Raw genomic sequence first — 13,666 nt, 5'->3', positions numbered from 1 at the left:
AGAAACTGTGTTCGTTCAACCTAAAAACATAGAATTGGAAAACTGAAAGTCATTCTTTTTGGGTTGAAGGGAAGAACAGGGGAGTCAATTAATACATCTTAGGTTACACTTCTTAAACTACTTTTGATTTGATTTTAATTTATATATTTTCATTAGACAAACAATACATTAATGTGTCACATCTAAGAAGGGCTTGAATCATTTTTTTGAGTGTATACTGTTTATGCTGCACTTTATCTCTGTTCTGAAGGCCTATCAAAATAAAAGCTAACAGCTGTTTGGACTGTTCATTAGTAATAATAATACGATAAGGATTATGTTGCCCACTCTTGAAGAGTAATCTAGAAAAACAGCAATAAAAAGTAAAGCATTTCTGGCAATAATCCTTGACTCTATGAAGAATTCTCCTATCCTCTTTTGAAGTTACGGCCAACCTTGTGAGGTGAAATTCACATCAGTACCGAAGAGAAAAAAAAAAAGTGATTTCTGCCCCCACTGCTTTCCGAACCTGGTAGCTCTCTCTTGACATCATCATTTATTACCTTCCTCATTGTTATGGTAATTAACTGGCATTATTGATAATGATGATTATCCGAGATGATTGAATTCCTCACAGGGCCCATTATGCTTTGTGAGCACTGATATTTTATTCAAATGAATAACGTAATCTGTGTAGTCAAAGGACAGAGGACAAAATGTAATGTCTGTCAGCACCCTGCTATCACATTTAATAGGACTGAAGGAAGGGGGATGGTTAGGTGTCAAGGATGATGTATCTGTACATGCACAGATTCATGCAAGTGCATACAGTTACACTAGAACACCTTTAAATACATAGACTGTCAAATACTGATAAACCACCAGTGACCATGAGGACAACTTAGGGCTGTGCCGTATCGTATCGTTCACGATAATATCGGTATATTTTTTTAACGGTTAAAAAAAATGCATATCATGATATTGGCAACGTTCCTACATCTTGATTTAGTGGTTAAAGTTGTTTTAATCACAAAAAGCTACTTACTTCCTGTAGCTAAAGACATGCAGCTTTCAAAATAAGAGCACAGTGTGTTAAGAGAATCCACCACAGAATTTACAAGAAGATGTATAAAAATGTAGTGTGAGTGTTTCCCAAACCACAAGAAGACGTCCTCAAATCTCTTGTTTTGTCCACAAACCAAAGAGATATTTATTACTTTTTTGGGGTAATTTTACATCTTTTTGGGCCTGCCTGCCTGAAAATAAAGATCAGTCGGTATCTTGTCTCAAAACAAACACCAAAAATAAAATAAAAAAACTGAGTAAAAGCATGGATTTTAGGTGATGTTCAACATGAGCCTATGATGAGTTTATATACTGTAAAGCTACTTACTTCCTGTAGCTAAAGACACGCAGCTTTCAAAATAAGAGCACAGTGTGTTAAGAGAATCCACCACAGAATTTACAAGAAGATGTATAAAAATGTAGTGTGAGTGTTTCCCAAACCACAAGATGACGTCCTCAAATCTCTTGTTTTGACCACAAACCAAAGAGATATTTATTACTTTTTGGGGTAATTTTACATCTTTTTGCTTATCTATCTATACAGACTAAAAAAAAATCATATTTTCTATATCTTTTTAAGTATTTCCTAATATCGCCAAGAATATTGTTACCGCAAAAATAGCCTGAAATATTGTGATAATCTTTTAGGGCCATATCGCCCAGCCCTAGGACAACTTATCTTAAATGTAATAGTTCAGGGCTTCACTTCTGTGCATGATTCTGATAAAACTGTCATGCTGCTAGTTACCAAACCTCCTTCCCAATGAAAGACACTATACACACAACAGATAACTATGAGAACCACATGAGCAGGCATTTGATTGCTTCAACAAGCACAAAACTAAACTGTAAGTTCACTCAGAGATGAGATCTTTGCCTCTTGCTACAATAACAAGAGTGTTGGTGTATTCTGCACCAAATCTTATTGGGTTCTTTATTGGCCCAGTTTCATAAAAATCAGGCCAGCAGTGTTTCCATAATCCTGCTGACACACAGGTGAACAACCCGACTGGGAAACATAACCTCCTCACTATAACAATAATTTTGCAAGTTTCACAATGTTTCACTGCAGTAAAAAACAACCTACCGTGAATTGTAGAAGATAATCAAGGGCTTTAATGAAACTTCTTCTGGAAATAAGTTAAGTTTGCTCATCAGCAGATAATTAACTTGCTGTTAGTAAAATATCTTCAATAACGCTATACTAAATTGATTCTATTTTAAAACTGAATTGACATGCTGTGGTTCCCTTCAACTCCTGATAGCTGGAAAGAGAGAAACTGTATTTATAGCAATCTGAGTAACAATGAAGCTGCAGCGTCCCCAGCCTGCAGCTTGTAACAATGTTCTATAAACTGTCTTATAGTGATCCTGTGCTCTCTCGTATCTTAAATAGCGTGATTTGGGTTTCTATAAGCTCTAAACAGGAGAGGAATCCTGATGAAAAATAGCTTTTAAAAGCCCATGTGTTGCCCAGAACCATCACACAGTGGAATTTGGGAACAAATACATCAGAACAGTTCAGTTGTCCAGTCCAAACCAAGGTTATAATAGTTTTGGATTTTTCATTAGTTTTAGTTTTAATTTCGTTGTCAATTTTTGTTTTCAAACTCAGTTAGTTTTAATTAGTTTTTAGAGTGAGTTTGCTAGTTTTGATTAGTTTTATTTTTTGAAAAATGCTTAGTTTTAGTTTAGTTTTAGTGTTAGTTTTAGTTTTTTGTAATGGGGTATTTTTTGGGTGCCAGATTCAATAAGGTCACAATAAATGTTTCCTTTATTTCCTTTGTCTGATCCATCTCAGCCCCAATAAGTTTACTAAGTCATAAAACCAGATAGATGCAATAGATTTCATATCAACCAAAAAGGTTTACATATGAAAAAAGTTGTCAAAGACGAAAACTAAGGACATTTTCACTATAATTTTAGTTAGTTTTCTAACCACACAATACAGTTTCAGTTAGTTATCGTTTTTTAAAAACTCCTGTTTTATTTATTTTTATTTCAGTTAACGAAAATGTTTTTTCAATTCTAGTTTTCGTTAACTATAATAACCTTGGTCCAAACAGTCCAGTCGTTCACCCATAAAGACTCCTTCCACTAAAATATATTTCTCTTTATCTGGGGCTTGTGCTGCTTGTGGTTGCTGATGAGCATGTCGTGTGGACTAAATGACAATATTGAAAATGTAGATGTGATGAATGTAGGAGTGATGCATTTATGTACATGTTGGGATGTCTTGTTTTGCTGTGGTGCCTTCACTGTCAATGTGACTCAACCAGACATGTTTCCAGCATTGTGAGATTGCAGTTTTTGGGGCTTTAAAAGGACTTCCACGTCTCAATTTCCTGTGTGTTTGTTTGTTTGTCCTAGATGGTATTATAAGGTCCCAACAGAACATTTGACAAGATAGTGATTTTTGATATTACTCTTATAGGAGCATCCTGTTTTGAACTTGTACTTCATTGCAGCCACAGAAATCAAGTGGGACATTTATGAATGTCACCAAATACTTTCTTTCATAGCCTCTACAGGTAATGCATAGTATGCAGGCGTGAAAGATGTTGTAGCTGGAAGTTAAAATCTGAAAATATTGGTGGAACAAGAAAAATCTTCCAGGATTTTGTGGCCTTTTTTTTTTTGGTCTGTCTCTTGCAGACCTGCTCAATTGAGCAAAGGCTTTGGTCCCTGAAAAAAGCAACAAAAGGTTATTTTTCTACACAACAAAAAAGGAACATTTTCCGCCTCTTGAATAGCTTTTATAGGTGCTTGAGGTTTCTTTCACATTGTGCAACTTTCATATATTTTGCTTTATCATTCATGCATGTTGATATACTACAAAAGGCTATTTCACTAAAAATATCTGGCTTCAAGTTATTGGTCATACAAGAAAGGGCTGGTTGTTGCTTTGTTTACTTTTGTAAAAAATATGCCTTTTATAGAAAAATTCAAAGTGTTTTTTTCCTTCCCAGTTTCTTTTTTTTAAGGGAGAATTTAATATTGACCCTGTTCATTTGAAACTGAACCATGTTTGAATGGAACTCAGCTCTTCTTTTGTAAGACTGTGTCTGTGGATGTCCTTGACCATCAGCTTTGCATGAACAGTTGACTTTCTCCCTGAACTTTCATGTCTTTCCTCTTGCTTTAAATGTGTGCCAACATCATTAAATCTGCCACAATTCATTTTGCTCTAATACAATTGCTTATTTCTCAGATATGGACTTACTGTCAATGAAAATTTTCTTGTTTCATGTCAAACTGTGCTGTGTCTTAGATGTAGGAAGGGGGATAGTGTTACTAGTGCAATTCTAGACAAATATTGGACTAGATTATATCACCAATAATATATATATATATACATTACCGGTCAAAAGTTTTAGAACACCCCAATTTTTCCAGTTTTTTATTGAAATTCAAGCAGTTCAAGTCAAATGAACAGCTTGAAAGGGTACAAAGGTAAGTGGTGAACTGCCAGAGGTAAATAAAAAAAGGTAAGCTTAACCAAAACTGAAAAATAATGTACATTTCAGAATTATATTTTATTAAGTAGGCCTTTTTCAGGGAACAAGAAATGGGTTAACAACTTAACTCTATGGAGTCTTGGGCTATTTTGTCAATTTTTTAAATTCTTTTCATGTCTTTGTAAGTCATTTTGTGTCTTTTATTTAGTCATTTTGTGTCTTTTGGTGTCTTTTTTGTCATTTTGTGTCTTTTTTTTGTCATTTTGTGTCTTTTTTTTGTCATTTTGTGTCTTTTGGTGTCTTTTTTGTCATTTTGTGTCTTTTTTTTGTCATTTTGTGTCTTTTATTTAGTCATTTTGTGTCTTTTGGTGTCTTTTTTTTGGTCATTTTGTGTCTTTTTTTGGTCATTTTGTGTCTTTTATTTAGTCATTTTGTGTCTTTTGGTGTCTTTTTTTTGGTCATTTTGTGTCTTTTTTTAGTCCTTTATGATGTGATTTTGAACCTTTTTTTAACTTTCAACTGTCTCTCATGCTCAATAAAGAATTTTAAATGTTGCAAATGTGCATTCATTTCAGAGTACACTGAGACATTAAACTGCATCATTTTCAATTCAATTCTGGAAAAGTTGGTGTGTTCTAAAACTTTTGACCAGTAGTGTATATATATATTTACATTTTCTACATTTGTGCTGAGAATAAAATTCATACACTTATGCACTGACTCTGTAGCAAAAGAAATGTTCAATATCAGATGACACTACAAAGTAATTAGGGTTGGGCGATTTGTTAAAATTTTCAAACCGGCTATTGTCAGCCAAGCATCGATTGCTAATGTGTGTTGGCTCGACAGCTGCCTCTCCGGCTGTCTCTCTCTGCCTTTGCTGGCCTTGTTGTGCGATCATGTTAGCTCGTTGAATGAGAGTCAGTCACTGAGCAGTCTCGCATAGCCAGACCTTAGACTGAATATATAGAGTTTATAATTTCCAGACTTTGTTTTTTCCACGGTGCTGCTGCTCACCCTGGATTCCTCAGGTGTGATGTGGCTGCTGGAGATCTAATTAATGCTCATCAGAGGTTAGAACATTAAATTAGCAGAATAAAAGGACAAAAATTGACCCCAAAAATAACCAACATGATCTCACAGAAATCCGTGGAATAGCCACGGAATCACTCAAATTTCCGTGAAACTGACACGGATTTGGCTACAATGCAAGTTAATGACAGTCATATCCCGTGGCTATTCCAACATACAAAGTGATTATGTACATTCACTGAGTGAATATTTAGAAAATAAAACATATATTTCTCGCTAGAAATGTGATCAAAATCCATTTTTATGCAGAAACTAAGTCAAAATATTGATTTTTCACTAAAAATGAGAGAACTGTCCGCCATGTTTTTTGTTCTGACCGCTGGGACCTTGAAAGTCACGTGACTTGGAACAAACCAATAGCCACGGGATATGACTGTCATTAACTTGCATTGTAGCGAAATCCGTGTCAGTTTCACGGAAATTTGAGCGATTCTGTGGCTATTCCACAGATTTTGAGTTAAGTGAAATCCGTGGCTATTTCACGGATTCCTGTGAGACCAGGTTGAAAATAACAACTGGTAATGCGCTCAGCTGTCTGCCGATAACTAATCCATTTATTCAATCAATCAATCGCCCGACCCTAGTAATAATACCTCAGCATTACTCAAGTTATTAGTTATTAGTAGGAGTCTGAGCTTGAAGGAGTTTTCAGGGAAAAATGTGGTACATTGTAGTGGAAATACAAACTTGTTGTTAAAGGTATACTATGCAGGATTTTCCTAAAAAAAAATAAAAAAGATGAATAAAATTATATAAATAAAATAAATATGTAGACTCATGATCCACTAGAAGTGTTGGTAACACTTTACAATAACCATCATTTATAAATGGTAAACAGATAGTTTATTAATGTTTAATCATCATTTATAAACCGTTTATAGGCCATTTAGAATGGTAAATACATAATTTATTACTGTTTAACTAACTAAATCATTTATAAATGGCAAATACATGGTATATTAATGTAAGTTTATAATTAACTTACCATTGACAAAGAATTAAATTACAATTAATAGTTTATTAATAGTTTTCGTTTCACTCATTATAACATTTGTAACACCATATTTAGTATGTTAATGATTTTGAAATTATTCATATACCTTTAAATTGGTTGAAACTATTTAAAGATTAAATATGTATAGCACTTTGTAAATGGTTAATAATCGGTTTATAAACCATCTATAAACATTACTTAGATGGTTATTGTAAAGTGTTACCGAAGTGTTTTACAGTGTCCATTTCTACTGAGACCCTGCCATCTGCCTGTATTTTTTGTTTTTTAATTATTCATTTTTAATTTGTTTGGAAGGTTTTTTGGGCGTCACACGTTGGGCACTACACTGCAAACATAGTGAACATAGCATTGTAAAAAACGCAAATCTAGCTAGCTGAAATGAAAGCAAAAGAAAATTGTAATAAAACTTGAATTCTGGGGTTTGCTGTTACTTGTTTTTATAAACGGCAAGCGACAATTCCTCCATAGTATGCCTTTAATGAAACTATGCTTCTCCCTGACCATTGTCTGTTCATACTCAATATAATGTCTGTTGTTTTGGTCAAATTCCTCAAAAAAAAAAAAAAAGATTCAAAAATATATATCCAGTCTTGAAGGCATCAACCTCTGTGGAAAATATCCAAGTTTGAGTTTCATCAGTGTGACTCATTTCAAGTTGTCTAGCCCAGCTGTTCTCAACCTTGGGGTCGGGACCCCAATGGGGTCTTGAGATGATTTCTGGGGGTCGCCAAATCATTTTGGAAGTCAGCTCTGTCTCCACTGTGTTAAAGTGTTCATGTGTTAATGTGTTTTAGTCTTTTTGGTCATTTAATGTCTTTTTTTGGTCATTTTGTGTTTGTTTTTTTACTCATTTTGTGTCTTTTTTTTGGTCATTTTGTGTCTTTTTTTGGTCATTTTGTGTCTTTTTTTGGTCATTTTGTGTTTGTTTTTTTTACTCATTTTGTGTCTTTTTTTGGCTTTTTTGTTTCTTTTTTGGTCATTTTGTGTTTGTTTTTTTACTAATTTTGTGTCTTTTTTTGGTCATTTTGTGTTTGTTTTTTTACTCATTTTTTGTCTTTTCTTTGGTCATTTTGGGTCTTTTTTGGGTCATTTTGTGTCTTTTTTGGTCATTTTGTTTCTTTTTTTGGTAATTTTGTGTCTTTTCTGTCATTTGTGTCTTTTTTGGTAATTTTGTGTCTTTTTGGGGTAATTTTGTGTCTTTTTTTGGTCAATTTGTGTCTTTTTTTGGTCATTTTGTGTCTTTTTTGGTCAATTTGTGTCTTTTTTTGGTCATTATGTGTCTTTTTTGGTCAATTTGTGTCTTTTTTTGGTCATTTTGTGTCTTTTTTTGGTAATTTTATGTCTTTTTTTTTTGTTTCTTTTTTGGGTGATCTGAACTGTGCATGTGAGATTCTGTTCAGTGAGCGGACAACATGGATGTTAAATTGGGGGTCGCGACTCAAAAAGGTTGAGAACTACTGGTCTAGCCTGTGGTATTCAGGTGAATCATTCCCCAGTGTTAGACAGTATCATGCTGCATTCACTGGAGAGCAGAGGGAATGTGGACACACAGCATGATTAGAAAGTAGTATGTGCAGGATCAGGTGGTGGCACGTGTAAAACAGACTTTATGGCTGTCATAAACTCTTGGTAGAGGGATGGAGAGGGGAAATCAAGCATCAAATGGCCACAGACTTGGAGTGTTTGAGAGTGACAATAAAAGAAATGGAAAGGGAGATTAGAAGAGTTGGAGGGAGGGGGAGTGAAAGGGAGGGAGGGAAAACAGAAAAACTGAAGGAATTCAGTGTGTCCTGTTACTTCCTGCAATCAAAATACATTTCCTTGAATCCATGTAGCAGAGACGAAGAGCTCAGCCGCAGTATAGAATACATTTACTCAACTGACAGACACCCTCCTACTGTGAAACAAGCCCCACAGTTGCAGTAATAAAAAACACTCCTGCTACCTGCCATTATTGACAGATAACAAGGTTAAACTCTAAGAATCGTGCTGACTGCACGGCTCAAGGTAGCTCTGCCGCACAAAGTTGACACCTGAAACCCAACGTTAATGGCAGCTGATTGATATCAGCCTAGAGAGATCCTTCTGCAGCCTCTTTGTCAACACTAGCCACTGCTCCTTTTAGGAGATGAATCTGTTAATCTATACTAGACTAGTCAGTAACAAAGGAAAATCACAATTTCCTGTGTTAATCGTTGAATAAATTCCTCCACAGTTGTTGCTGTTTTGACGATACTGTTGTCATGTTCATGCTTTGCAAATTCGTGCTTTGATTTATCCACATTTTCATACACTACTGGTCAAAAGTTTTAGAACACACCAACTTTTCCAGAATTTAATTGAAAATGATGCAGTTTAATGTCTCAGTGTACTCTGAAATGAATGCACATTTGCAACATTTAAAATTCTTTATTGAGATAGTGTTTTGAAAGTAAAAAAAAAGATTCAAAATCACATTTTATGTCGGACTAAAGGACTAAAAAAAGACACAAAATGACCAAAAAAAGACACAAAATGACAAAAAAAGACACAAAATGACCAAAAAAAGACACAAAATGACTTACAAAGACATGAAAATAAATCAAAAATGGACAAAATAGCCCAAGACTCCATAGAGTTAAGTTGTTAACCCATTTCTTGTTCCCTGAAAAAGGCCTACTGTACTTGTATAATTCTGAAATGTACATTATTTTCCAGTTTTGGTTAAGCTTACCTTTTTTTATTTACCTCTGCCAGTTCACCACTTACCTTTGTACCCTTTCAAGCTGTTCATTTGACTTGAACTGCTTGAATTTCAATAAAAAACTGAAAAAAATTGGTGTGTTCTAAAACTTTTGACCAGTAGTATATATGTCGTAACAATTTTAAATTATAAAAAAATGTAGTTGCCAAACACAGACATTATCTTCAGTATTTGCACATAATGATAAAGGTTCTCCTTTTGCCCTAAAAAAAATGTCTGTGTTGTTTAGTGTGTTTGTGATGTCACACAAGTTACGCTAATGCCTCAACGTGTAATGGAGAGGATTCTCTGGCCTACTAATGATTGTGCTGTTTGTGTCTTTTTGCACATTAACCTTCTCCGCTGATCGCTGCATGCAGATAACTGGGAGCAAAGTTGCGGTAAGTAGCCCATTATTTATTTGGCTTCTGAATCTTGTTCCCCCTCTGTGTATCTGTCTTTATTCACCCCCTAAACACACACACACACACACATACACCCACACACACTTATCTCCTTTTGGAAAGATGTGAAGGAACATTTTCCAAACTGTGCAAGTGAGGTCATTTTTATGGCTTGGATTTTTATTTTCAGTCCTGATATTGCTAATGGGCTGTAATTTGGAAAGGCTATAAATTGCCAACACAATTCTGCCATGTAAATGGTAGCACTTTCAAATGAGGGATTTTGAAATTATACGGCCTGAAAATAAAGTGGGAGGTTGTGGGAGGTTTGTTGGTTTTTGCCGTTTTCCCTTTTGTAATAGATTACAGTGCATCACCTATTACCATTTGAATATTGTGATAGCAACATAGACAATAGCTTCTACACAAACACTAATAATCTGCCGTGTAATCTGTTTATCAGAGGATGTTGCATCTAAATGGCTTTAACTGTGTTCATTCTGTCTATGAGACACAACACACACTGAGAATATATTTCACTTAATAAGGCTTTGAGCACAACCTTATGTGCACATTCACACACAAACTGTACATACACGCACTGAACCTAGTGAAGCGTGGAAAATATATCAAGTACATCTTTTCTGCCTTGAACAAAACTCTTGTACTATATTTATTTCATGGAAGTTTTCATGGTTATATATTTGAATTTGCTGTCATACGACTCGGCCTCATTTTGAAAGAAATTAAGGAACAAAGACTGCTTGCAAATACATGTTTTTTCTTCTCAATGTCTCACTTTACCTCCTCCTCATGTGCATAAGGCCCACATAATCTTCCCAAATTTAATTTATGCTATCAGTGTATTGGTTATACTTTTTAATTTCTTCTTGCAGTAATATACCAATTGCCTTTTTTATGTCTCAAGATCCCATTACTGGCACCCTGTTGCCTTTTCTAAAGAATGGGTTCTGACTTCTTTAAGGTGCTTTAGAAAAGAAGAAGAAGTAGAAGAAGAAGTAGAAACACTCTGTTATTGGTTTAGCAAGTGGTGAATTGTCACTTTAAATGGTATTTCATTGCCTTTTGAGAGCTTCGTAAGGATTAAGTGGACTGTAAAGCTTAACAGGAACACAGGCAAGGCAAAGCAGCACACTGTGACCTGGCCTCTGCTCTGCCCATGCTCTCAGACAAACCTCGCTCTTTGAGGCATTTTACAGAGACATTTTGTATCGATTGCGTTTTCTCCTTCTTTGTCAAACTGTTCTTTTGTGCTTAGTTATTTCTGTGGGAAGAGTGGGTTTTAGGCTTGGCCTGTATGGACGTGGATGGAGTAGCTCTCGATCAGGAGCAGTGGTCACATTGTGTTCAGTAAATGGAATATGACAGAACTACCCCAGCTTGTATCGTGACCGCTCATCCAAGATGTGGAGGAGGCCTACTTTAAGAAGTTCTGCAAAGCGTGTCAAAAGATGCCAAAGATCGTGGTTATCAAGAAGTTTCTTCAAACTCAAGAGCATACTGAGGCATTTGACCTGACCTTTGTAACCTCTGTCTCAATCCTGCAGCAGTAGCCTTCAAATACAGCTAACATACTGAGAGCTGCTGTCATTCTTAAAAACCCCCCTGAAAGTGGAAAAAAAGAGAGAGCGTTTAGCCTGGTTAGCCGATTTTGGGCTACAGTTAGCTCCCTGCTTTGCTGGCAGATTCCCATTTTCACGCTGTCAGCGTGCGTCGGTGGGATAGAGTGCTCTCAGAAGAGAGTGTTGCTTAGGATTGTCTATAGGGAACACGCAACTGTAGCTCCTCTGTCTCATGCATGAAATCTCTCTGGCACTTTCCCCTCTCCCAGTCAGAAAAGAGGTGGGAATAGAGGACTGTTTGAATTGGCTCTAATCCAGTCCGACCAGCGTGTAAGTGTGCAACACAGCTAAGTCTTATATGCTTTCTCCACCTCCTTAAGCAAGATTGAGGGAAATATGAGCAGCACACATACCTGAGTAACAGCATGCCTGCAGGTAGACTGGAAAACAGTTCAGATGGACCAGACACATCTTCTTCTGCAGTGTGCTGTGGGTGCCTATTGACCACTACGACGGCTTTATAGCGTCAGTCTCTGTAAAGATTGGCCTGATTTACGTCACGAGTCAAGGGCCACGTTGTAACAATCCATCAATGACTCCCGCAGTGTTACTGTGAAAGTAGACTTCCGTTTCTCTGCACTACCATTGACAGGCTCTGCAGCTCAGATGGAATGCTGCTGAGACTATGAAAGTGAAAGCGTACATGAGTGAGAAAAAGGGTGTGTGCTCGGTGTGTTGAAAAGCAGCAATCTCCAGACCACAGGGAGGTGATCAATATCTGTATGACTGGACAGATGACTGCTTATTTCCATGGTAACATGCTGGTCAGCTTGGAGATGTCAGGCGGTGATGGTTAGTGCAGTTGTGTAAACATGTATATCACTGTCAGTATAGCTGTCAGTATGAGAATATGACCAAAGAGCCAAACACACCTCAGAACGGAGAGGAAAGATCAGAGGTGGATGATGCACTGGCTGTTCTCCAGCTGATCTAGTTTTTACAGAAATGTTTTTGTTTTCTGCAGAATTATTAAGTTTTGAAGTGTTTTCAGCCATTTTTCGTAGCATATGGTTATGTGAATAATGATGTCTTCCAATTTAAAGCAGTTTATAACAGAGTTCTGATGGAAAATGTAGCAGCAATCATGAAAGATCATCAGTTTTTTACGAAATAACATCTAAAATCTAGCATTTGTTTGTCATTGAATATTACTTAGAATGACTACAAGGCTACATTTTCAGTAATTTAATCTCAGCCAAAGTGCTCGGTGTGGCTGTATATTTGAAAACATTTCAAATTAAAAGGTGTTTTGTGTGTTTTACAAGCAAAGCATTGGACAAACCTTGAACCTTGAAATGTTTTTCTCATTATCGGGTTGAGCTGAACAAACTGATTTATCTTCAATGAATGTGGGGTATTTGTATCCCTCTTACTTTTTTTTTTTTCCTTTTTTACTCTAGTATAGTCACACATAGTTCTGCAGCTACCAGTTCTTTTTTGCTTTTCAATTTATCATTTTTTGTTTTTGGTAAATAACGTTTTGTCTTAAAATTGCAAAAACATTCAAATTAAAACACATTTGAGAAATATTCCCAACAAAATGAATGACATTGATATGTGTTTTTGTCCTGTGCTCTTGGTCTCCTCTTTTTGTAACTGCTGATGATTTACAGAATGTAGGATAACCAGTAAATGAGAAGTTATAGATAAGACCAGAGGATTGCAAAGCATCCAGATGGGAAACGAGGGAGATGGAGAGAGAAAGTTGCATGCATATGAGGACATGCAGACATCTGGCTCCTCTTTAACTCCAATCAAGTGCTCGTTCACTATGCCAGGAGTGCTTACGAAGGACCTTTAAAAAAAGAAAAAGAAATATGGCGAGCCTGAAAGGAAATCAAGGCACCCTCCCTCCTTCATTCCCCTCTTTACCTTTAAAAAACACATGCCTCAAAATACTGTTTTGTTTCAAGCTAAGCTATTAAACTGGGTGCTGAGGGTTGAGCAGATTTGATGTGGCACATGTCCTTGGTGCTTTAAAAGAACGGCAATGAAAAATTAATCAATAGCGTGTGCCTCCCATGCCCCGAGCCAGTGTTCACCATAGATTCTATCTTAAATTAAGATCAAGGAAACATGCTCTCGCGGGGACTGTTTGAATAAGATGTTACTTTGATTGGCTGAAAGCACATTTTAGAGTTCATCTGATGGACATAAAAAAGTTGTCTGGGAGTGAGATGAGGAAGAATTTATTTATTTGAATAGCGTATCTGCAACTCTGTTGTCAGGCGTTTTTAGAAGATATCAAATATTTGCTGTTTCATCTACTTAAACGCTTTTTTTCTTAA

General features: G+C 36.0%; 1 protein-coding gene across 2 annotated transcripts in view; it reads left to right on the top strand.

Moving 5' to 3' along the window:
* Positions 1-13,666, top strand: part of diaph2 (diaphanous-related formin 2) — a 519,741-nt gene that overhangs the window by 36,767 nt on the left and 469,308 nt on the right. For both annotated transcript variants that reach the window (XM_059345604.1, XM_059345603.1), the window contains exon 6: positions 9,712-9,732. In XM_059345604.1, coding sequence (XP_059201587.1) covers positions 9,712-9,732 — 21 coding nt within the window. The remainder of the gene's footprint in view (positions 1-9,711; positions 9,733-13,666) is intronic.

The sequence above is a fragment of the Centropristis striata genome, chromosome 12 (assembly GCF_030273125.1).
Source record: "Centropristis striata isolate RG_2023a ecotype Rhode Island chromosome 12, C.striata_1.0, whole genome shotgun sequence".
NCBI classification, from domain to species: Eukaryota; Metazoa; Chordata; class Actinopteri; order Perciformes; family Serranidae; genus Centropristis; species Centropristis striata.
This window is presented reverse-complemented; position numbering and strand designations above follow the sequence as displayed.